Source organism: Gopherus evgoodei, chromosome 16 (assembly GCF_007399415.2).
Source record: "Gopherus evgoodei ecotype Sinaloan lineage chromosome 16, rGopEvg1_v1.p, whole genome shotgun sequence".
In the NCBI taxonomy this organism is placed as follows: domain Eukaryota; kingdom Metazoa; phylum Chordata; order Testudines; family Testudinidae; genus Gopherus; species Gopherus evgoodei.
Window position 1 is genome coordinate 20,243,469 of NC_044337.1, and position 24,043 is coordinate 20,267,511.

The following is a 24,043-nucleotide window of genomic DNA, read 5'->3' on the forward strand; positions in this document are numbered from 1 at the left end:
TTAAAAAATGCTCTGATGCTGACATCTGACAACCAGCCCCCACCACAAACCCGGAGGAAGGAATCGCTCCTCCACCGTGTGCGTGTGAACCGAGCAGGGGCGGAAACACCCGCAACTCGGCCCATTAACGGCCTGATGGACCGAGGGAGACTTTTGTGGCGGGACAAAGGAAACGCGTCTTAACGAAAAGGGAGATCTGCATACAGACAATGAGCTGGCGCTGGGGTCCGCCCAGCCCCATTGTGCGGGCTGAAAGCTGGACACGTGTATGGGTATGTCTGGGGGGCGGGGGGGAGACCACACGCCTGGCTGGCTGGGCGTCCTGTGTCAGCACCATGGAGAGCTCCCGCTCTCTGGCAGTCACTCCCTGGGCTTTGTTATGCTGAGCAGCACACCGGTGGCAACGGAGGGTCAACTGACGCCAGCCACTGCGCGGTGAGAAGCCAGCGCTGAGCAGGGCCCCCTTCCGCGAAGCCACTAGATTAAAAGGTTGCAGCATCTCCTAAGTGCGGGGAGGTGACTGCCCGGCGCAGCGCTCCCCGCAGGGCTCCCGCCGCTCGGTGCGGAGGGGTGAGAGGAAGTTGTTTTCTCTCTGCCCAGGCCATCCGAGCCCACCAAGTTCTCCTGAAGTTCGCCCGGGTCGGTCCTTCCTCGCCTGGCCGCGAGATGCTGCTGGAAAGAGTCCGAGCTGGTTCCGAGAAGGCAGCTGAGATCTGCCCCTTCAGCCGGACCCCAGGTAAGAGTCTCTCTCTCTCCCCAACACTGGACAGCAGAAACAATCCCCCTCTCCCTCGGGCTATTCAATTGTCCGTGACACTGGCGTGGTGGTCAGGAGTTCCCACCCCACTCTGCAGTGAAATGGGTCACCTGGACCAGCAATGTCACCTTGATCTCAGGAGGTTCTAGTTAAGATAAATTGCGGGGGAGGGGGAAAGAAACCCCTTTATGTGTAACCAGGAAAGCAGGTGTTTGTAACATGTGGCTCGTAGATCTCTAGGGTGGCTACACCAGACAGTTAGTGGCTTTCGGGGCTCGGGTCTCAGGCGCCTGGCTGCTTTAGGCTGGTAATATTTGGTGTGGCTTCTACATCACCAACTGGCAGGACCATTTTGCAGATTTTCCCTTGCCTAGAGCTGTGTTCCCACGTGTTACAGTCCGAGGTGGGGAGGGAATAGATCCATTGCAAGCGGCATCTCCTGCTGGCTTTCTGCAAACAACGTTTAAAAAGGAAACAAAACGAAAAGAAAAGAAAATGTGCGCTGGGAGAGGGGAGCCTCGCTCGCCGTGTGGGGCTTTGCCTGCCACAGACGCCGGGAATGGCTAATGAGCGGTATTGTTAGTGGCTGGCTGGACAGCTGTAGAGCGCGTGTCTGACCTGGGCTGTCCCAGCTCCTCCATCACTCCCTGCTGTCAGCTGCCAGAGCCCCGCAGCCGCCCACTCCGCCCTGAGCCCCAGGCTCTTCCATAGGGACGCGCAGGTGAGCTACCTGTGCCCGCTACTCCGGCAGGTCAGCGCGCTCAGCACATCGGTCCCCAGAGCAACCCACCAGCCCGGCCAGGATGCGCCTGCATGCGGGGGCTATTTCCCGGGACACTTTCACTCCAAAGTACCGCGCAGCCGAGATAGAGCCACGTGTTAAGGAAAACTCGATTTACAAATACCTCGCTTTGCTAGCGGGGCCTTTCAGACGCACGTTGTGACCCAGCTGCTGCTGTTAGGTGGCAGCTCCGCCCTGGGATGGCTCGAATCTCTATGAACTAGGAAGAAAAAAACCCTTATTCTGCTGGAGTGAGAGAAATCAGCCGCATTCTCCTTTCCATGAACTTTCTGAACAAGCAGAGCGGGGTTCGAGGCAGCCGGATGCGGTGCGTTATTACCCATCTCTTAGCTGGGGGAGAAGTTAATAGAATAAGGAAGCAGCTAAAATGGTAAAACATGCAGCTAAACTCTGTCCAGTCGATCTCTCCTATCCCCTCCGCACACATACCCCGCAGCCAATCTGACATTCAATCTAGTTCAAAGGCTTCCCTTATTTATCTATTCGGTTAAACGCTGTCTCACCCTTTAATGAATACCCAGCCCAGCTCTGCTGAGTCCCCACTCCAGCCGTGTCCCTTTCAATGGGTTATCGCTCACCAGGGCGCCCAGACGAAAATCTAGCAGAACCCCGACCGCTTAGCCCTTTAACATGCACATTGGAGCTGAGTTTTAACAAAGGGGGTTGGAGATTTGTTCTGACCCATTTCTATTGAGAGAAGGTTCCTCAATAGAAGTGGAATTCGAAGGGAATCTTGTCAGGCCTAAGGGTTGGGGGTTTTGAATGTAGACACTTCAATCCGGCGCTGTCCCTGGGCATGTTTGGACACAGCAAGAGGAAAACCTGCCCAACTGGGGAGCAAATAATCCAGGGAAATCCAGTTGATTTTTGCCGATTTCTCATCTGTTCATTTGGATGATTAACTTTCATACTCGAGGGAATCGCTCTAGTTTTGTAACTTTTAAACTTCTTTTTCCGCTGAGTCTAACGGGTATTTGAGTCCAAGTAGCCTGATGGCTGCGATATCCTTTCCGGAGAAGTTAGTGCGCTGGGTGGGTAGGGGATGAAAGGGGAGCGCTGCTGACATCCAGCAGGAATGTCCATGGTTCCAAGGAGAGGACTAAGATCTCGATATTACCTTCGTTTCTGCTTTCAGGTAATACACTTGGCTGCCTCCCTGGACTCTTTAGTCTGTTTCAATAAGGGGAAAAATAATCGGGAATTTTAATCCTAAAAAAAGGTACTTCCTGTACTGTACTTTGGTAATTAGGGGTGGGAAAAATCGCAGCTGCCCCGGAGAATGGCGATGTTAAGAATCCATCGCTGCAAACACTCTTTGCCTGGGGCTTTGTTAACAGAGAAACTCTGTTAGATAAGAAATAAAATGGGGGTTTCCTGTATAAACAGAGACAAATATTGTAGCGTTTCAGGAGTGCATCCAGAGTAAACGGCTAGCTGGTTAAAACATCATTTGCACCCCAGCCGCACAGCCTTCAGCCTGCAAATCCACTCGATTGGGTTTGGTTATTTGGTGTAAATCCAGCGGGTATGGCTGATCTAAAGCATTCATCGGTGAAGCGGGCGGGAGCCCAGTTACTCGCGGAGCGGCCAGTCTGTCACACCCGGGAAAGAGTAATGGAATTCCCGGGCTGGGGCTTTGTCGGATGCTAGAAAATCAGAGACCCTGGGCCAAATCCCTTGATCCTTCCCTTCCAGATTAACCCATAAACCAGAAGCACACGATGCCCCCCCCCCGAGACAATTCCAGAGCCTTGCGGGAGATGCTAGTGCAAGGCAAGATCCTAACAATAAAACGTACAGCCCTCATCCCGCCCAGGTAAACCCCACGCCTGGGAGCCAGAAAGCCCAACGAATGCAGTTCCAGAGCCTGCAGTTACCGAAGGGGAAATGCTGCTAATGCAATACCAGATGCTCCAGACCTAACAGTCTGCCCCTTCCAGCACAGCTAAACCCACATGCCTTGGCTCCAGGATGGTTAATATAATTCCAGACCAGTCTCTCTAGTTTAGGCATGAAAAGAATAGGAACGCACTCCTTTGCGTGGGTGTGAACTGGGCTTTTAGAAGCTGGGTGGATGCAAAAGCAGATCACACCAACCCAGCCCTTGTACCCCTGCTCTTTGATAAAAAGCTAAGCCTATCTAGAGCTATAGATTGTACCACATACCCTTTCTATCACTCCTCGGGCGCAAGTGTTTCTCATTTGATACCATTAGTGTCGCCCGGCTCCTTCAGAGAAGGCGATCAATAGGACATAAAATTATTATTAAAGCTTAAAAGTTGGAAATAACATTGAGGCATCGCACACCTTTCACCAAAATGCGTTTCATATCCTTGGAAAATGCAGGCAAATGGCGCATTGATTTTGAATTCATCTGCAGGGTACGGCAGGAGCACTACGCTTGATTTCCCCAGACACCTTTTGCCTCTAAAGATCAGTGTCAATAAAATTTATCAGGGTGTTGCCGCACTTAACATTTTATTGAGCTGCCGAGCTCTCCCAAAGTAAACAGTTGTCTTAAAAAAAACAAGAGTGGGGGCACTGGACACCTTTCTGAGATAGGCTCCCTCTGTTCCCCACGCCAGGGCAATGTGAGACCGGCTTGGCCGAGTCCTGGGATCCTGTGACACGGTGGGAAGGGGGAGGAGAAAGAGACAGGTTTCTCGAGCAATTCTGCCCACAGCTGCTCCCAACATTCCAAGCGTGGCAGGCCACCCTGCGAGCTCCGAGCTCCAGGGAGCTGGTCCATGCAGGTCCCGAGGAGCTTGGTTTGCCGCGGAAGCCAATGGGAGCCTGTCCATGGGGCTTTGGATCAGGTCCCAAAAGCGCAAGGAGCCCCCAGAATGAAAGGGCTCCGCTTTAAAGGGGGAATAGGATTTTTCGGGGAGTAAGGGGAAAGAGATGCATAGAAATAATTCTAAAAATCAGATTCCTATTGACTCAACTTCCCCCCCCCCCGGAGACCAACGTGGTCCAAAAGAAGAGGCGATTTCATTCTCCCAACAGATCTTTTGTCATTTTGCAGGTAGTTCCCACGAATCTGGCCCATTTCCTTTCACCCTTGGGACTTGTCCCCCCCCCCCCCCGCCCCTCCTTGGGCAAAACCCTCTTCCTTAAAGAGAGAGGTTGTTTCACAGCTGGGAAGGGCGGCGGGCTGCTCGCGGATAAGAAGCTTGCCCAATATTTTGGCATTATTGGGGGCAGCCCCTTTACATCCGGACCCTGCCCTTGGTTCTAGGGCTGGTGCGCAGAGTCAAGCCCAGTTTGGAGAGCGTGTGGATCTGTTTTTTCTAACCGCTGCATGGAAGCGAAGAGCGCGGGAGCCCACGTGCTCCCGCGTGGGCTGAGCAGCGGCGTCCGTGCGCTGTGCTGGGGTATCCTCCCTCCTGACCCTGGGGGAGATGTGAGCTTTCCAAGCGGCCAGGTAGACACTGAGCTCTTCCCCCCACCCCATCAAGCAGTGCGCTTTCCTGTAGAAATATCTTCCACGTGTGGACACAATGGGACAGGAGAGGAACGCAGGAGGAGTGTATTTGCTAAATGAGCGGAGGGTAAATAAATAAAAAAGCAACGCATTTTCCTGGGGGAGGGGTGAGTTAATTTGATACTTCCAGATTCGATGGGACCCCCGCCCCCAAATCGCAGCTTAGCCTGGAGAGTAGGCCCCGGGCTTTCCGCTAGCTATTTCTTATGTGAGGAAGGTGATGGCTGTTGTGCTAACAAGCTGCGGAAGTCTGTAAATTGCTTCCTGAAAAATAGAATCGACTAATCTCAGCGCTGCTCCCCTTTCTCCATTTGCTCCCCGCTTCCTGCTTACGCCTGGCCTCCCTCTGCCCGCAAACCCCCTGAGACAACCACCACAGGGCCCAGCAAAGCAGACGTCAGCTAAAACAGTCCCTGGGAAGCCCCACTGAAGTATTTTCAGCGGCGATCAGGCCGTATTCATTATTTGCCCCCTGCACACATAAAAATGACGAATGGTTCCCTTTGCCTCCGCCGGCCCCTGGAGCCCAGTTGAGACCTGCAGCCTCCCACTAGCTGGCGGTGATGATATTCCACCCTCCTTTGCATGGGGTGAACTTTAAGTCAGCAGGGTTACTCCTCAGCCCTGCTTGCTCCTGTGTGCAACTCCCTCTTCTGCACTGCGAGCGCACGACACCTCCAGCGGGGTGTGGGTGGGTGTTGTGTGGACCCTGGATGGACTTGGAGGGTTCCGTGCAGAGCAGGCATATGGTCCGCTGCTTCGGGCTTGCTTGGGGAGGACAGGGCGCGCCGGAGAGGGGAGAGGGCGGCCAGACACGGGTCACGTTTGCCTCTGAGACCCCGGAGTGGGCTGCAGCGCCCCATTTGTGCAGAGTTTGTGGCGGAAGGCGATGCAAGATGGATGCTCTAAAGGAACTGAGCGCGGGCAAGGACTGCTCGAATACAGAGATGCTCTTCGCTTTGCTGGCACAGAATGAGGATGTGCGCAAAGGTACAGGGCGTTTCGGCGGTTGAGAGGTGGGGGGAATCCGGCTTCTCAATGGGTCTGCAGACAGGTGATGGTTCTAGGGGATCTTCGAACAGGTGCAGCTGGCAAGATCGCAGAGCACTGCGCAGTGTAGGAAGAGGGGTCAGTGCAAATGCGCACCCCTGGATCTGTACGATCAATTATTACTAATTATTTCCTCGTTTATTTGAATGCACTTTTTTTTTGGCGCCTCTGAACTCCTGACTCAACGGTAGGAGCAGGAGAAATGGAGAGAGGCCCCTCCGCCATTTATTTATTACACATCGAGTTAATTGTACGTCTGTCGTCATAAATCAGGGGAGACTTTTGCTGAAAAACGCAAACCAGCCTAAGGCGAATTAATGGTGGAAAGAACTGCATGAAAATATCATTTATCTGTAGTCCCGGGCGCCCATAATAATATTTCGGCTGCCCTGGGCCGGCTCCTTGCAAATGACTCCGGCGCCCTCGGTAGAAATATGTCCCTTGCCTCGACTGATCATCGCTCCGCCTGGCAGGGATCGGACTGAAACTTCTCGGGGTGCTCTGCAGGGAGAGTCGCATTTAGAGCCGAGCTCTGCAAAAACCCAACCCCGGGAGGCAAACGAAATCTTCCCCCGCGAGCTCGCCCCAAACGAGGCGCGACCGGCCCTGCTGCGATCAGTCAGGTGGCTGGGGAATCAGATTGTCCCCCTCCGAATGGGGAGTCCCTGCTCCCTGAAATGGTTTGCTCGGTTCTTTCGGGTGCCCTGTGGTTTCTTTTCTCGGTAATGCCCGAGCTTATAGATCAGAGGGTGAGGGATCAGGCGGGGCAGGAGAAGGGACAGGGAGGTATCCCTGACATATGCTTTAGCTGCTGCATTTTTTATAAAAGCGAGACTGCGTGAGGCCTTCCCTACGGCCCAGAGCCTGGTCTCTTTCCTTGTCTGTTTCACCAGCTATTCGGAGTCACCGCGGCCCCCTCTCCCATAGCCCGGCGCATCTTTTATGTCTGAACAGGCCCGATCTTCCCTCCCGTCCTTGTCTAGGCACAAATTCCCAGGAAGCTTGACTGAGGGTTTTGCCTGAGAAGAGATTTCAGGATCGGGTCCAAAGTCCTGTGGCTCTTGAAATTAACTAGCCCTGAGAAGGTGAAGGGTGTTGCAGCTTTGACAGGTTTTTCTGCTTGGTTGTTAAATAGCAACGAACATTTTACTTGCTGGATGTTGATATTTCATGCACTTTATTCAATGTCTTATTGACACCGTGAGGGGGAACGAAGAGAATTGGGTACCAGGTCCTGGGACACAAGTACAGTGGTTAGAAAGGAGCTACATGAAAAAAGGGGCCTTAAAATAAATCGGAGCGAGAAACCCCAGGTTTGAATTTTTGTTTATTTATTTTTTGTTAAGAAAACGAGTCAGGTCTCAAGAATGAATCGCGCCTTTCCCAGCAACAGATCAGAAAAGTATTTTGTCCTTAAATAAATTCACTATGTATGACACCTGCCTGCCCAGAAAGAGAAGACGGTCCTATATTATTTTGATCTTGGGCTAGGTGACCTCCCGAGGGTTCTTCCAACCCTAATCTTCTAGGATTGCCTAAAAGCGTTGATGTTAAAGGCGTAGCTCGGTTCCCTGGCCGGAAGGCTGCTGGCTGAGATCAGGGAAGTACAAAGAGCAGGAGCACTAAGGGAGTTGTTGGCACAACCTGTGCAATTCTGTCCCTTATTCAAATCGTTTTTGAAACACCCTTTGAAAGCACCGCAGGGCACCAGGGCTTTGCATTAGGGCCCCAACTCTAAAGCCCATTGTGAAGGGAAAACAACACATCTGGTCTTTTCACTTTGCGGGCTAAACAGTGTTTCATCCCCCGGGCTAACGACAGCCAGGTAAAGGGAGGTATTTTTGTGTCACTCATGTTTCCTTGATTTGACCCTCTTCTGAGCTGAAACACACGTTGGCACAGGTGTATAAAGTTAGATCGCTGGTTATCAGAGGCAGCAGCCCAGGTCTGGAGTGTACAGATGAGACCTGACAAGGCGAGATATCGGTTTTAATACAGCCCCAGAATAAAGGGGGACACAAAAAAGCAGACACCCCCCCGCCCTCCCCCCTCTACTCCTGCACCCTGCTCAGGTCTGCGCCAGAGGGCCCCCAGTTTTCTCTCTTCCGCCTCTGAGGGGAGGATCAGTATAACAGCAGGGCATTAAAGTTTTAGCAGAGGATCACAATGCAAACAAAAGCTAGATGCCGTTTCCAGCGCAGGGCTGTGGCGTGGGGCGGATAAATAATTGAGCAGAGAGCTTTCTACCTGGGCAGCCGGCGGGGCTAGCGCCCAGCCCCCCTCCCCCTGCTCCTTGCTAGGTTCGCCCCGGGGACCTGCCTTGTTTATCGAGAACTAGCGAAAATCGCCTCTTGTTTTCAAGGCAGTTAGGTACCATTCTGAGGAGGCTTTGCTAGTTCTTCAAATGTCACCCCCAGCTTAGGTCCCAGGTGCCCATCCCGTCACTGCAGACACGCTATCAGAGCGACTCTAACCTTAAACGAGTCCGGACAGAAATCCACATGCACCCCCAACCCCCAGCGAAACGCCTCATGTCTTGTTAGACTTTGAGCAACCGGCCCAAGAGCCAGCGACAGGGGTTTGCAAACGCACTTTATTTTCTCACCAAATGAATTCCCCGCTGAATGTTTTAATGTCCAGCCTGGCTTTGTCTGAGACTAAAGGAAAGACACGTGCTTCCTAGTCCTGGGTTCTGGGCAATGCGCGCAGGGGGAGAGGACAATATTGACTCCTTACAGAACAACAGCTCATCGCCATGGGCAGTCTGGCTAGCACCAGGTTCCCCCTGCCCAGGGTGTACGGCTGTATGGATCCCACAGTGTGCCATGTGAGCAGCGTCACATGCAATACACCCAGGATATGGCCTACGGGCAGCGCCGGCCACGTGCGAGCACCTGTTCGTGGCGCGCGTCCCTGCTGGAAAGCGACAAACTTTATTCCGCTTTGGTGACGCCCCTGCTTGTTTCTGGCTGCCGGGAACTTGCCTCCCGAGAGCAGAACCGTTCCGAAGCAGAAGGGATGGCTACACCCGCTTGGGGAGATCTATTAATTGTCCTGCTGGTCAGAAGCTAAAGGTGTATTTACATTTTCAAGAGGTGGGTGGGTGACTGTGGAGACCAAACAATTGGATGGCCATGTCTGTAGTGTCAGTGGCTGCCATGGAGCCCGGTGTCAGAGATCACCCCGGAGACAGTCCTGGGGGCAGGATCGCTGGGGGGACCCTGACAATATTCGGTTATTGATGGCAAATAAAGCGCAACCTTTGCTCGCCCATTTCTTTAAAAAAAAGGGGGGTAACATTTCACAGAGCCCCTGCATTGAGTCTCGGATAAACACAGACACCTCAACCACTGGGAAAAATTCGTTTTACTAAACAGTGTTTGTACCTTTCCCTGTGCGTATCGCCCAGGCTGTTCGCTGACTCGTGTGGCTGGCTCGCACGCACACATACAGACTCGTCTCTCTGGAAAATATGAAACACTTTCTAGGCCAATATCGGCTTGTGCAGGAGGTCAGACTAGCCGGTGGTCAGGTCTGGTCTGAAATCGAAGACTCTACCGAGCACACGCACGTGGTTTATGTATTTGTACTTCGGTACCTATTCGGACCAAGGCCCGGGCAGCTCCGCTCGCAGCCCAAAGGGTCTTTGCTGAGAACAGGGGGGCAATCTGGGAATGAAGTTTATTTCTTTTGACGAAGTATTTCAGCTTCACCAAGAAAATTAAGACCCTGAGATAAACACACGATGAAACCCAAAGCTCAGGACAGGGTCCAGTGTTGGCTGGCTCAGGAATCCCAGGGTTTTTTGTTTTTTTTTTATACCGCAGCCTCACCCGTTTATTCCTAAAAAGTTCAAGAGGCAGCATCCCTCCTGTGTGGACGCTGGAACCTTGCAGCTGGTCACTGGGCACCAGCAATTTCCTGGCTCTGAAATTAACCCCGGTGCCCATGTAATCGCACTCCCCACCCCACAGGCTCTTAAAACTGACACCAGTGAGAGAAGCTGAAGTGACCCAGGTCTAAAAATAAACTGATTTAGTGAATTAAATCTCCTCTCTCTCACCCCGCTTAGTCTGCAGCAGCCTTCACCGTTTTAATTGTCAGGCGTGATTTGGAGAGAGATCCAGGGTGGAGGGGAATTCCTGATTGGTTCGGGGGAAGGCTGCGACCAGGAATATTTGACTCAGGCCTAATTATAGAATTGGTAGCAGTGAGGGAGAGGGACGGGAGATGTGTGTAAAGATGGCAAACCCAGGGCTCCCGGGGTCAAAGCCAGTTTAGATTTGTTTTTCGGGGGCGGGGGAGCGACCTGAAGGGCTACAAAGAACAACAACAAAAAAAAATGGGGGATCTGCTCCCGCATGTAAACCCAGGGAGGATGCTGCACCGCGAAGACACGTTTTAAGGTCGTTTCCTCTCTCTGCTGGACTGACAATGCAACGTAAGGTTCTAGTCACTTAATAGGGGTGTGTGTGTGTGTGTGTGTGTGTGTGTGTGTGTGTGTGTGTGTGTGTGTGTGTGTGTGTACACACGCTGCAAGGCAGGAAATTAATTTCCACGAGGGTTTATATTAATTTAAGAGATTGTATTTTGTCTTAGAAAATCAGATTAGAGGCAAGGAGCAGAAGGAAGCAATATTCTTTGGTTATGAGACGGTGATTTGGGAGTCTTAAGCTTCCCCCCTCATCTCTCCCTCCCCACCCCAGCTTGGGTCTTGGGGGTCAGACAGCAGCACCTTCTGTCTGACCTGAGCGTCCGCCAGCAGCTTGTGCTGAGGAGCTTAGTTGGTGCTGGACAGTTGCAGAGAATATGGGATGCCAACCTTGGAGTCTAACGTTAGCTGGCAAGTTGTTTCTCTCTCCTTGCAATGTCTTTGCTATATTTTGGGTGGGGGGTGTCAGGTGATCAATAATTGTGTGTTTGTTTCACGAGATTTTTGCACCTGGCTTGTTTTGCAGGGGGGCGATGTATTAGACAACGCAACGAGCCTGTCAAATTATTGTTGTTACTCTGAATATTTCTCTGGGAATTATACCAAAAAACCCAACAACAACAGAAAAAAAACCAAAACAAAACAAAAAACCCCTCAAAAAACAAAACAAAAAAAGCAGAACTTTTTTTGGCCAATGTAATTTGTACTGGTGGGTTTTGTGGATGGCGGAAATGATGTTATTCGCTGGGCAGAAACAGAATCAAAATGTAATAACGATAAATCTCTGTTTGCTGCTCTTCTGTTGCAATGACCAGGAGGGGACCCCTCTAGCCTCGCCCGGCCGGGGCGCCAGCCACTGATTTCGGGCGCGAAGACCTTGGTTTTGTTTGTTGATTTGTTGACGCTCCAGGAGACTTCCAAAGCTCCCGGCGATGGGGATTCCAGCAGGATGAAATCGGGCTCCGGCGCGAACTGTTTTGCCTTAAAAATGTTTCTCTTTTCCGACCGGCACCTGGGGTTGTGTTCGGCTCACACCAAATGCAGCTGGGTTGGGTGGTCGCGCGCGTGTCCAGGACCCGGCGAAACCCGCCCGGGGCGCGTGTGCGCCAACCCGCAGATTTGCAGTGTAGCGGCGTGTCTCTTCTGCCATCAGCCCGGTGCGGGGGTGCTTTGTTTTGAATGATTTTACCGGACCCGGAAGTTATACCTGCAAAATGCGGCTTCTCAAGCAGATCTAAAGCAACTGCTCATTCAAGGACACCATTAGAAATAATCCGGCGCCTCTTTCCCCCTCCTGAAATAGATCAGAATGAATCCGGCTTCCCAGAGGCATTTGAATCCGTTTCTTTTCTGACCCCTCCCCCCGTATTTATTCTTAAAAGGCACTTTCAGCATCTCTCAGTCTTGAATAATAAATCCCAGAATTTTACACACGTCCCCACACACACGCGTTGCATTTGCAATGTTTAAAACCGGCGTGGGATATCACATGATCTAATGAGTAGGCTTTGACGTCTCTGTTTTTGCTCTGGATGATCTGGGATGTGCTTTTGTCAACAACAGGCGATTGTGATTTATCGTTTCAATGTGGGTTTTTTTTTTTGCCCAGCACGAAACTGTTGCTGTAGTTTCTGGGCCCGGGGATGCTAGAGAGACAAGGTGGGTGAGGTGAATCTGTTCTTGCACCAGGCCTGAAGAAGAGCTCCGTGCACGCTCCAAAGCTCGTTTCTTTCCCAAGCAGAAGTTGGTCCCTGTCTCTCCAACATCAGGCCGTTGCATTGTGGGCTCTGGATCTCCCATGGCTCTTGCTGTGTAGGCTAATCCCAACCTTCACACGCCGTGAAGTGTCTCCCATAGAACCATTTAGTGCCTGTGTCTGAGAGCTGAATTCATGTTCGCTAACATGAGCCCGATTCGCAAGCCCGAGCCCGACAAACCGACCCAGGAAACATGCCCGTGTCTGTGTGTGGACACAGAACGATTAGTCGGAGCTCCTTCCAGCAAACTGGAGTTTAATTCATGCGCAGATGTTACCCCCAGATCTGATCCAATCCTGTTCCAAGTGACGCCTTCCCATGGCAAGGGTGGGATCGGGCCCCTAGCTGCTTTAGAACTGAGAAATTAAACCGCATAATTATGTCCTTTATCCCCCTCTCTCCCCTCCCAGAAATCCCTCTCTGTGCAGGCTGCAACCAACACATTGTGGACAGGTTCATCTTGAAGGTGCTGGACAGACACTGGCACAGCAAATGCCTGAAATGCAGCGATTGCCAGACCCAGCTGGCTGAGAAATGCTTCAGCAGAGGGGACAGCGTGTATTGCAAAGAGGACTTTTTCAAGTGAGTAAAACCAAACTAAACCAAGCACCCTCGGAGGAAGGGGAGGGTGGTAGAGATTTTAGGGCCAGGACATGGCGCGGGGGTGGGGGGCGGAGGGGATTGTCTAGCCACTGGCAATCATGAATCGTAGCAGGCCCCACATGAAGGGTGAATGGAGAAGTGGGGTGAGAGGGTTGTGGGGCATGAGGGGTTACTGTTTTGCCCTCCTAAGAGATGCCTAGAACTCCTCTGATTTGAACAGGGCTCCAGCCCGTCCACACATCCCACCGACTACCTCTGGAAGCAGGCTTTCTCCCCTTGGAATATATGGCTTCTTGGGAGATCAATGTTGCATCTAATAACTATCTGCATGCAGAAAAGAACCGTGCGAATAAAGAGGAAATCAGAGGCTCATTTAAAAAAAAAAGTTCAGTAAAGGAGCGGGGAGAGACAGATTTGCCTTTCTGTACCTCACGCCCGCAAAGGGATTTCAGTAAAGTTGATTAAGTACCGGGAAATCTGCGCCTCAGCCGCTGCTCAGAGTTCTCCTGGCCGGGGCTCCGAGCAAACAGGCCCCGGGCCTGGAGCTGCGCACCTTGAGCCCAAAGCGGAGTTGTGCCTGGCCAAGAACCTCAGCGGCCACAAGAGAGACTCTCCTTCTGACCGTGACCCGCGCGGCTCCGAATATCCCCCGCAGCGAAGCTTAAATCGTTCCCCAGAAGACCGGGGTCAGTCTCCAAATAGCCCGGGAGAAACACTCACCAATAGACGGCTAAGTCCTAAGTTTGGGTTTTTACATTTTAATTCAATCGATGATTTTATGTGTTTGGCAGTAGCAAAAACAACCCCACCCCCGCCACTCTTTCCCCGGTTTTTTCTCGGTTGCAATAAGTAAAACAAGGCGTGCAAATGTAAGAGTCGCGCGCCATTCCCGAGGTCAGAGCGCATCCAGCATTTGGGACCCCGCTGGGTTTTCTTTTCCCCAGATTTTGCATCCACAGCAGAAAGAAAGCGGGCCCTTTCCTTTGTGACCTTGCAATAGAAACTACCCGCAGTAAAATCAAATACGGGACGAGAGTCGATTCTGGAAACCCCACCAGTTCGACACAGAATTAAATTCCCTGTAGATACTGCCTGCTGGGACCCCCTCCGGGGCGTTCAGATCCGCTCCCACGCGCGTTCTACCGGACCAGCGTGTCCCTCGGGGACCAGGCGTGCCGCGTGTCCGGGCGTGGAACGCGTGGGGGGCGGCGCTGCTCTGTCCAGCACCATCAACTCCCGTATCTTTGTCTTGCTAAAAGGCCAACGATCCAGCCCCCAGTTTGAACTTAAACCTGCTAGGCTCCCCCTCCTGCCCTTCTGAGCGAAGATCCCCCTAGCCCCAGCAAATCCCTTGGCGTGTGTGCCCCTCGCTCGCCTCTCACGCCGCACAAGCTCCACTGGCGCCCAGGCGAGGCGAGGCAATTCGGTGCCACTCACTGGAAGGCAGCTACCCCCGCCCCAGCTGCAAGGCAGACCCCTTTCAACTGCGGGAAGCAGCCGGGCAGGCTCCAGTTCAGGGACTGAATTCAGGGACCTCCCTTGCTCCAAGCAGATGCCTCGGAGTGTCCTGCCCACGCTGCATCACCGGCTCAGACAGGGCGTCCTCCCCAGGCAGCCCCTGGGATTGCGGTGAGCGGGCCAGCCCAGCTGCAGGGCAGGAGTCCGCTGTGACGCGACTCCGGATTCACTCCGACAGAAAGTGAACACGGTGGGAACCAAGCAAGTCCGACCCCTCCCGTGACGCAGAAAGCAGCAGCTTCTGCCCCGGGCTTGGGGAATCTTTCTTTGCAGTTCAGTCACTAGCAACTTTCTGTTGGATTTTTTTTTTAAATAGGAGGTTTGGGACAAAATGTGCAGCCTGTCAGCAGGGGATCCCCCCTACCCAGGTGGTGAGAAGGGCCCAAGATTTTGTCTACCACCTACACTGCTTCTCTTGCATCGTGTGTAAAAGGCAGCTGGCCACGGGGGACGAGTTCTACCTCATGGAGGACAGCCGGCTGGTCTGTAAAGGAGACTATGAGACCGCCAAGCAGAGAGGTAACTGGACAGGGCAGCCTGGGATCGTCCTAGCTAGCATAGTGCCCCGGGGAATCTAGAGAGGTGGGAGGTTGCCCCTGGCCACCCACCCACCCAAATTCCTTCCCATACAAGCTGGTAGATCAAGGAAGATTCAGTAACAGAGATGAAGCGAACTCGATAAAACTGAGTGATCTGCAGCTTAGCGTGTCTCCTTCAAAACATAGCCTCAGGGAGATATGGGGGTTATACCCTTGCACTGCTCGGAGAGATTTATTTTATTTTCCAAAATATAAAATCAGTGAGAGAACTAAGAACATATGAATGGCCACACTGGGTCAAACCAAAGACCCATCTAGCCCAGTATCCTGTCTTTGGACAGTAGCCAATGCCAGGTCCCCCAGAGGGAATGAACAGAACAGGTAATGATCAAGTGATCCAGCCCCTGTCGCTCATTCCCAGCTTCTGGCAAACAGAGGCAAGGGACACCATCCCCTGGCTAATAGCCATTGATGGACCTATCCTCCATGAATTTACCCAGCTCTTTTATTAACCCTGTTATAATCCTGGCCTTCACAACATCCTCTGGCAAGGAGTTCCACAGGTTAACTGTGCCTTGTGTGAAAAAAATCCTTCCTTTTGGTTGTTTTAAACCTGCTAATTGCATTTGGTGACCCCTAGTTCTTGTGTTATGAGAACTAGGGAGTCACCAAACTAGGGGTCACTATCAGCCAATTATTAATTACTTTCATCTCTCTCCTGCCTTATAGCAAGTAAACCCTACTTGACAATGCCCAGCACCGAAATAAATTAAAACCCGTATTTCAGCTTGAAAAGGGTCTGTATTTTTGTATCTGGGCTTAGGATAGTTTTTTTTTTGGGGGGGGAGAGCATCCCGAGGCAAAACTTCTTTTGACTTTATTGAGTATTGCTTGAGTAAGCACTGCAGGCTGATGCTTTGACACGGAAGCTTTTGTTGCCGTTGACTCCAACAGGGGCAGCAAGACGATTGAGAAATTATTCTTCCAGGGGTCCCCTTCGAGCTGGGAGCTCTCGGGGTCTCTAAGGACCACACGCTAAAACTATATTTTGATTTTGAAATTCTTACTAAGCACTAACCTGTTCCAAACACATGATCTTCGAAAGTCGGGTGAATTCATAGCATCATCATAGAACACGCCTAAAATCTTACCAGCTTAGTAGCGTTCCAGATTTCCAAGGGGAAAGTAATAGCAGATATTTCAGCCTTCACTGGTTTCAAGGAAGCAATGTTCCATTTTCTGTACAAGTGGTACTGGAAATCGGACAGCTCTCTGCTGTGGTAACTATCCATCTACGTATCCCTCCATGCATCCAAAATGCAAACCCCATTCAAATTCACACATTTCTAAGTATTAGCTATTTATTGAGCGCATATAATTGCTGAAAGAGAAGACACAATGGGACATTTTACACATACACACACACACACACACACAAACACACACACACACACACACAGTTTTGAGGTGGTTATTAGAGTTTCAGGTGCAGCTTTAGAACAGATGTTTGCTGATGCCCTAGTCAAGCAGTTTGGCAGAGATCTGGGGGGCACAAAGCAACGTTAAAAATGTCCCCCTTTATAAGTATATTTGAGCCTAACTGTGAACAATTTGGTTCTAGAATAACAAGCGGGGTTATTTAGCTACAGAGTTAACGCTTCAGCAGTGTGTTCTATACAGACATCGCAGGTTGAGGGCCCAAGATAATGTGATCCCAACTAATGTGTCAGACCCCAAGGTCCCTACACTCGACTAGCAGATTAACCCGCTGGACCTTTCCTAGATTGCCCCAGGCAGGCGGGTGTCTTCTGTGAGCCACTGATGTCTTGGGTCTCTCACGCATCCCGCAGCAGGGGGGTTCAATAAACGGCACCGCGGTTATTTACAGGGGTTTAATCGGATGATTGGAATTTGGGATTTCAAGGGGAATATATTACTCTTGTGTTCGGGTCGACGCCTTTTAGCGCCGCCCGCTGCTCTGGGCGTTATGACAATCTAGTGGCGCCCGCTGCTCTGGGCGTTATGACAGTCAGGTCACACGCAATTCTGCACGGTGAACTCCAGCGCCACTTTGGGTTTGCGTAGCCTGGACACACATTCCCCGAGCTCGCCGCGGGGGGAGGCCTATTCATATCCTGCGAACAGTAGCGGGTCTGGAGGTGAAGAAAGCAGAACAGCGAAAGAAGCCGGTGGGAATAATTCTCAGGCAGGGAGCGGCCCACAGTGGAGCCTTGTGAAATTCGACTTTCACTTTCAGAACGTGCATCCAGTGTCTAGTCAAAGGCCCAATATTTGTGCCCCAGTGAAGAAGGGCGGAGTTGCTGTTGAGGGGAGATTTCATAGCCCTGCCCACGCCAAAAACAACCACCACAAACCAGAGCGCGCACCTCTTACTTTGTATCCCAGGAGAAGTTTTAATACTAATGAAGATTTGCTTCAGCAGAGGAGCAAGGACCTGAAAACCCGCCTTGGTGTGTAGTGCAACACCCAGCACTCCCCACACCACTGCATAGGCAACTCCGAACTTAAATCTATTCCATGATTGGGTCTCAGCTTAATCGGTGTCGCTTGCAGCGCCTGGCTTTATGGTTTCTTTTCTTTGTGGAATTTGAATAAGCTCTAGTTAAATATCTCTAGATCGGCTTTATTAAATGGCTACCACCACCCCCGCTAAATTAACACAGGAGAGTAACTATATTACCCCATGAAACCAGAGTGAGTTTCGTTCTCATCTGATACATTGCGCGTCCCTTAAATGCTGGCAAAGTGAGCACGGGCTTGTTTTCCTCTGGACCCCCCCCCCAGTTCCAGACTAGTTTGATTGCGACCAAAGCCAACTGGGGCATGAAACCCCAGTTCTAGGTTTTCACTCCTTATCCCGAGCCATTCTTCCGGCGATCGTGACTCAAACGGGGCTCTCTGCGTGGGCAATAACGCGCTTTATTCCTTCTTGCCAACGTTTGCAGAGGCGGAGTCCACGGCAAAAAGACCCCGAACCACGATCACAGCCAAGCAGCTGGAAACCCTGAAAAACGCTTATAACAATTCCCCTAAACCTGCCAGGCACGTGAGAGAGCAGCTGTCCTCAGAGACCGGGCTGGATATGAGAGTCGTACAGGTGAGCTGGGGCAGCGGGAGCATCCCACGCAGTGGTCCCTCCCCCCTTGGAAAGCCAAGGGAGTCCACCACCCCCCACACCCAAAATAGCTCTTCTTTGTAAGGCTTCCTTCTATATACAGGTACCTGCCAACCCGTGTTAGTTGGTCAGATTGGATCAAGAAAAGAGTCTTTTTTGTTATTAAACCTCTATCTTGTGGTGGCCATCTCTGTACAGACGCGGAGTAATGGCCAGTGCTTGTGCTTTCAGAATGGTTTCAAAACACACACACACACACACACACACACACACACACACACACACACACACACACACACACACACACACACACACACACACACACACACACACGCCAGAGTATATTTGCTACGGCTGGGTGAAATGCTCCAAATTTGGATTTTTATAATTTTGGTCAAAATTTGAAAAGTTGACCAAAAAACTGGGGTTAAAAAAAAATCACAATTTTCACCGATCCGCGCCTTCCCTCTTGTTTTCTTAAAAAGGCCAGCTCTAAAGCTGGCAAAAATTATTCACATTTTGCAACTTTAACAACAAAAACATCAACATTTTGAATTCTGCCAAAGAAAAACAAACCTTGAAATAATTGTTCAGTGAAAGTTTCACAATTTCCTCCCATTTTGGGGGCAGATCTATTATTTGTACCTGATCTCTGTGCTTCTATCTAGTCAAAGGCTCTGGTCCCCCAGTGCACCCTACTCACAGGGGTTGCCTTGATTTCAGAGGGACTCCGTGCAGGTGCAGTGGTACTTGCGTGTGGAATGGATCAATAGCTCAAAGAGCCAGTTGAAAGTTTTTGTCCTATGAAGAGTTTTATCCATTGAAAAAAGGCTTTTCATTGAAAACCAATTTTTATATGAAAAAAATTCATTTGATGCGAATATTAAAATTGTTGTCGTGCCTCTCTCCCACTCTCCCCCGCCAATACTTTTCTCTAGAAAACTAGAAACTTCTCAAGTTGTTCCTTTAACCTCCTTTGTTTCGTTGGGCAGGTGTGGTTCCAGAACAGAAGGGCTAAGGAAAAAAGACTGAAGAAAGATGCTGGAAGGCAGAGATGGGGCCAGTACTTTAGGAATATGAAAAGATCCCGGGGGAATTCCAAATCTGACAAGGACAGTATCCAGGAGGAAGGCCCAGACAGTGATGCTGAGGTGTCCTTTACAGGTAAGAGGAAGAAGGTGCATGTTCTAGTTGGCACTACTGGTATGCTGCAGCGATCACAGGAGTGTAATTCACAGCTTAAGCGAGATTTCAGTGTGCATAGGCCTCATGCTAACCCCCTGGACAGGGGTCAATTTCACCCCAAGTGCATTTTTCACCCCGCGTTCTTCCAAGCAAAGCTATGGGTTTTGCATCACAGTTTCATTTCGTTCTTTAAATACCATTTGCTTGCTAAGCATTTCCTGCCATAAAATAATCAAAGAAAACAAATGCCCAATACAGGTGAATTAAACTGGGAACATAAACACAAATACGTGTCAGCAAGAACTGGAGCAACCCATGACTGAGTCTGCATTCTGTTAAGTAACTTATCTCCACTGTGACTGCAGTGAGTGATTTAGAACTCCTCAGGGCAGGAGACAATTTGGACTCAATTGCATTTGAGAAACTAAAGGTGGAAGCTATTTTTTTTTTAATGGTGTCACATTGGAAACCATCAAAGGAAAAACATGAAGAATGTCACTCCGGATTTGTCTTGGCAAGTGACCTCTGACATTAAAAGAACACATTTGTTTGAGGAACTTTATAAATGACAAAGATTTAAAAGCAAAAAAGTCCAGAACGATTGATCAGAATGTTTATATTGCAAATATTGATAGGAAAGTCTCTGCAACCCTTTAGATTGTTTCTGGGGTGTTCATATTCCATGAGTTATGTTCTGGAAGTGTTTTTATTTCAACAATTTTTGGGAGGTGGGGATTATTCCACTGAATTATTTTGGGGGTATTTTTTATTTTATCTCCTTGTTTTGAGCTGTTGCTCCCACAGGATTTCAAGCTTCTTTGGAGGAGAGCTGTCACTTCGTTATCTGTATTGACAGACCTTCCCTCAAATTTTGATGCAACAGAGCACTTAACCACATGCTTAACTTTAAGCAAGAGTAGTTGCTCTTGACTTCAAAAGTGTTATCCGGTTGTTCAGTGCTTGCTCAGTACCATGGACACCTTGTCTTCACGGCATTTCTTAGCACAGCAATCAGTTAACTACTTCTTCCTGTGATCTAGTACCTTCTGCCAATATATGGGCCTATTACCACAGAGTTCAAGAACCTCGCAATGACAAAAGTAATTTTGAGCCAAAAACATCAAGACTTTCCATTCTGAAAATATTGAAATGTGGGGTTTTGACATTTTCAAAATGTTTTTTCCAATTTTTCAAAATAAAATTTTGTTGAAGTCAATGTAGTTTTGTGAAAAATTTTGGCTTTGTCAAAACAGAATTTTCCAATGTAAAACCTGTAGATGAAAAATGTTCACTCAGCTTTATGTAGAAATCTATTTTAAAAATTTCAGCTTGTCTATTGATTCCCTAACATTGTATTACATTTTCATGCCTTGTCCCACATGAGCTTAGGCAGCATCATTATTTTATATGAATATCCCATTACACAGTAACTAAAAGTATTGAACACAATGATTGATAAGTTTAAGATATGCACCAGGTTAATATCCTAGATAAGAGAGTCAGTCTCAGTTTTTATGAAGGGTCCAATAAATGCAGATATAATTTTGTTGGTAACTAGAAAATATTTTTCATTTTAAAAAATGTTCTAAATGATCCAAATACACTTCATTAACCTATTTCTGATCACCAAAAAACACTGCAATTTTAATTCCTTTTCCTAAGTAATGGATGTTTTTCCTTTAGATCATTCCCTTCTATCAGTGAGTATCATGGTAGCTCCTGAAATGATAGTGAAAATAGAGATAAATATAACTAACGAGGCCATAATGATAATTAATAAAAGGAACACAGAACAATAGAAAGAGGCAGATCAAGAGCCTAGACTCACTTCTCCCTTAAAGGATGTTTTTTTTAAAAAATAAGGTTATTTCTTAGTATCTACATTTCATACATGTTTTTAAAAGTCCAAGTGAATTAGACTCCTGCCCCCATGATAAAAAAAAAATCCCATTGTCTTGGCTGAGATCCAGCCATAGATAAAAAACAGAGGTAATAAGGAATTAAGAAATGACAAGACCAACATAGCATTGAAAAGCTGTGCAAAACGTGCAAGTCCTCTTTCTCTCTCGCCATACACGCCCATCTAATCTATCTATCCATTCATGGGTTTTAAAGTTCCACAGCATTCAAGGTTTCTGATCAGATTGTCTCCAGCTAGTTTGCTTTCCCAATAAATCAAACCCGTTTCCCTTTCAGATGAGCCCTCTATGTCAGAAATGAGTCATTCCAATGGGATTTACAGCAACCTAAATGAAGCTTCTCCTGCTTTGGGGAGACAAGCTGGGACCAACGGGAGCTTCTCTTTGGAACACAGTGGCATTCCCGCTCAGGACCAGTACCACGACCTCAGATCCAACAGCCCCTACGGGATACCCCAATCACCAGCTTCTTTGCAGGCATTACCAGGCCACCAGCCTTTAATCTCAAGCTTGGTTTATCCAGACAACGGTTTAGGCATCATAGCTCAAGGTGGACAAGGCGTGCCCCAGCCAATGAGAGTCTTAGGCGGGAATGGACCCAGTTCTGATCTCTCCACAGGGAGCAGTGGAGGGTATCCAGACTTCCCTGCTAGCCCTGCCTCTTGGTTAGATGAAGTTGATCATGCCCAATTTTGATACAGGACCCACCACACTGTGGGGAAAAGACTTCAAGCTACTAAGCATCATCTACTGTTGAGAATAAAATATGGGGCAAAAAATGACTTCTGAGGAAAAAGTAAGATAGTTAATTGGAGAAAGAAAAGGAAATGTGCTCAAGAGGCTGGCCAGCTGTGGGTTAGCCAAAGACAATTGACCAAGGATTCATGTCAGAGTGGCTGGCTTAAGGAAAGTCCAAGTGAAACTGCTCATTGTGTCTACAGAAAACTACTGAACACCAAGACTCGTGCTTTACAGAGCTGATAACGTATTTTGTTTTCTGTTGTCAGTTCATTCTCCAAAGCAATGACTTGCTTCATCACTTACTTACCCCTCAAGTTTTTTAAAAAATAAAGATCTCATCCATTGTAAAAGAAGCAACAATGTCTATATTTTTACAGGAGAAATGTGAACAATGAATAATCTCTTCACAAATTCATGGTAGAAAACCATGTACTTATTTCTCTGTTCTTCCAAGAGGTTAAAAAAAAGCAGTAACAGAATAAGGCTTTTTTGTTTCATTTTTGAATTTCTATTAGCTTTTCTAAATTTAAACGGTCTTTAATAAGCCAATCATTTATTAATAATCACATTTTCCTTTATACTATGAGGACCATATGTTAACTTTGCTTTTCACCTTTTAAATTCATAGATTGCTAGCTTTATTCTTTCCACATAAACATTAAACTGTGAATAGATGTATTTATTATCAAATAACCACTGTTTTCCAACCGGGTCAAGAAAACTCTTGACCCAAGAATATTGGTCTTTCTGGATTGTTAAACTAATGTTTTTCTTTACTGATTCCTCTATGACAACTTTATTGCAAATCTTGTCAAAGTTGCACCTAATGTCTTGTTGCCAAATACCGTCTCAACATTTTGTTAGGCTTGCTTTAGTTACAACTGTTCTTCATATGTTGTGGGGGAGGCATCCCAATGCACATACTTATGTTCACCACCACTACACTTTCTCCATTCTATGTATTTGTGTATTTCACAGCAGATATAGTGAAAACTGATTGTGAAGAAAGGCAAAACAATATGTATACTGTTACCTGTAAAACTGAATATTGGATTAACTGTAGATTGTGTATGTCCAGTGTCTTATTTATATTCTCTCTCTCTGATGATCAAATACTTTATGACTTCAAATAAATTTGTCAGTTAAAATTTAAATAAGTCTTTTGCTAAATTCACGCTAAAAGCACCAATCTGGTTAAATACATTAAAAAGCCCCTGAAGACTTGAGGCCCTGATTCGGCAAAACACCTTAAAAACATACTTCACTTTAAGCACGTGAGGAGTCCCATTAAGTTCAAAAGTGCTTTGCTGAACTGAGGCTAAAAACAGATGGTCTCCCTGGTAACCTTTGGGAGCTATAAGCAATATTGTTAAATGATTGCATAGTCTTCAATAACCTAGGATTATTTCGTAGCACTTGAAATATGGGAAGAAATACCCAATAATGCAGATGGTTTGTGGTTTCCAATTAGTCTGTGGCAACACATTCTGCATCTTGAGACTGTAAAGTTCATGCATTAAACAATGGAGGCCACCGGAGCATCTTTAATGGTGTGAACTGAAAAAAGGGGAAGGAGAGTATTCACCCACGAAAGCTCGTGCTCCAATATGTCTGTTAGGCTATAAGGTGCCACAGGACTCTTTGCTGTTTAAATGTACACGTTCCTGTTACTAGCATATGAGTGAGTATTTTCTTCTGGGCTCTCTGGCCTTTCAGTAGGAGCAGCATCGTTAAATGATGAGTTAAGACAAAAGCATGAATGTTAAAATGTTCTGTTCAAAGCGATTTACACCCGGCCTAGCAGTACACATTTCTTTCACTTGGGGGTGGGAACAATGGCTATTCAGAAAGTGGGCATCTTTTATCAATAGGTACCGGTAATACTCGGGACTCTGGCAAACGACTTCTTTTGAATTTGACACGTCACACTGGAGTCAGTTCTACACACTGAGTGGTTGCAGGCTTGGGGCTTTTGGGAACCAAATTAAAGAAAGGAGGACAATAACTGCATGTGTTTCTGGAGTCAGAAAAGCTCCTTGGTTCTATTCTCTGTGCAAGAGGCATCAGCTAATGGTTTCAACATGATCCGGGCGCCAAGTTTTCCTGAATTCTAATTCTGA

The 24,043-nt window shown here is 48.5% G+C and overlaps 1 protein-coding gene across 2 annotated transcripts; it reads left to right on the top strand.

The window, feature by feature from the left end:
- The first annotated feature begins 666 nt into the window (after positions 1–666).
- On the top strand, positions 667–21,878 carry LHX3 (LIM homeobox 3). 2 transcript variants are annotated; one of them, XM_030535715.1, is made up of 6 exons: positions 667–736; positions 12,693–12,864; positions 14,720–14,922; positions 17,909–18,060; positions 19,071–19,242; positions 21,460–21,878. In XM_030535715.1, the coding sequence occupies exons 1-6, from the start codon at positions 667–669 to the stop codon at positions 21,876–21,878; spliced, it is 1,188 nt and encodes a 395-aa protein (XP_030391575.1). The 2 variants fall into 2 exon arrangements, with proteins under 2 accessions (XP_030391575.1, XP_030391574.1); XM_030535714.1 differs by lacking the exon at positions 667–736 and adding an exon at positions 5,940–6,033.
- The last annotated feature ends 2,165 nt before the right edge of the window (positions 21,879–24,043 follow it).

Coding starts and splice junctions, on each gene's coding strand:
- LHX3 (XM_030535714.1), top strand. CDS start 5,940: ATGGATGCTCTAAAGGAACTGAGCGCGGGCAAGGACTGCTCGAATACA. Junction 6,034..12,692: donor GAATGAGGATGTGCGCAAAG/GTACAGGGCGTT, acceptor CTCCCCTCCCAG/AAATCCCTCTCTGTGCAGGC. Junction 19,243..21,459: donor TGCTGAGGTGTCCTTTACAG/GTAAGAGGAAGA, acceptor TTTCCCTTTCAG/ATGAGCCCTCTATGTCAGAA.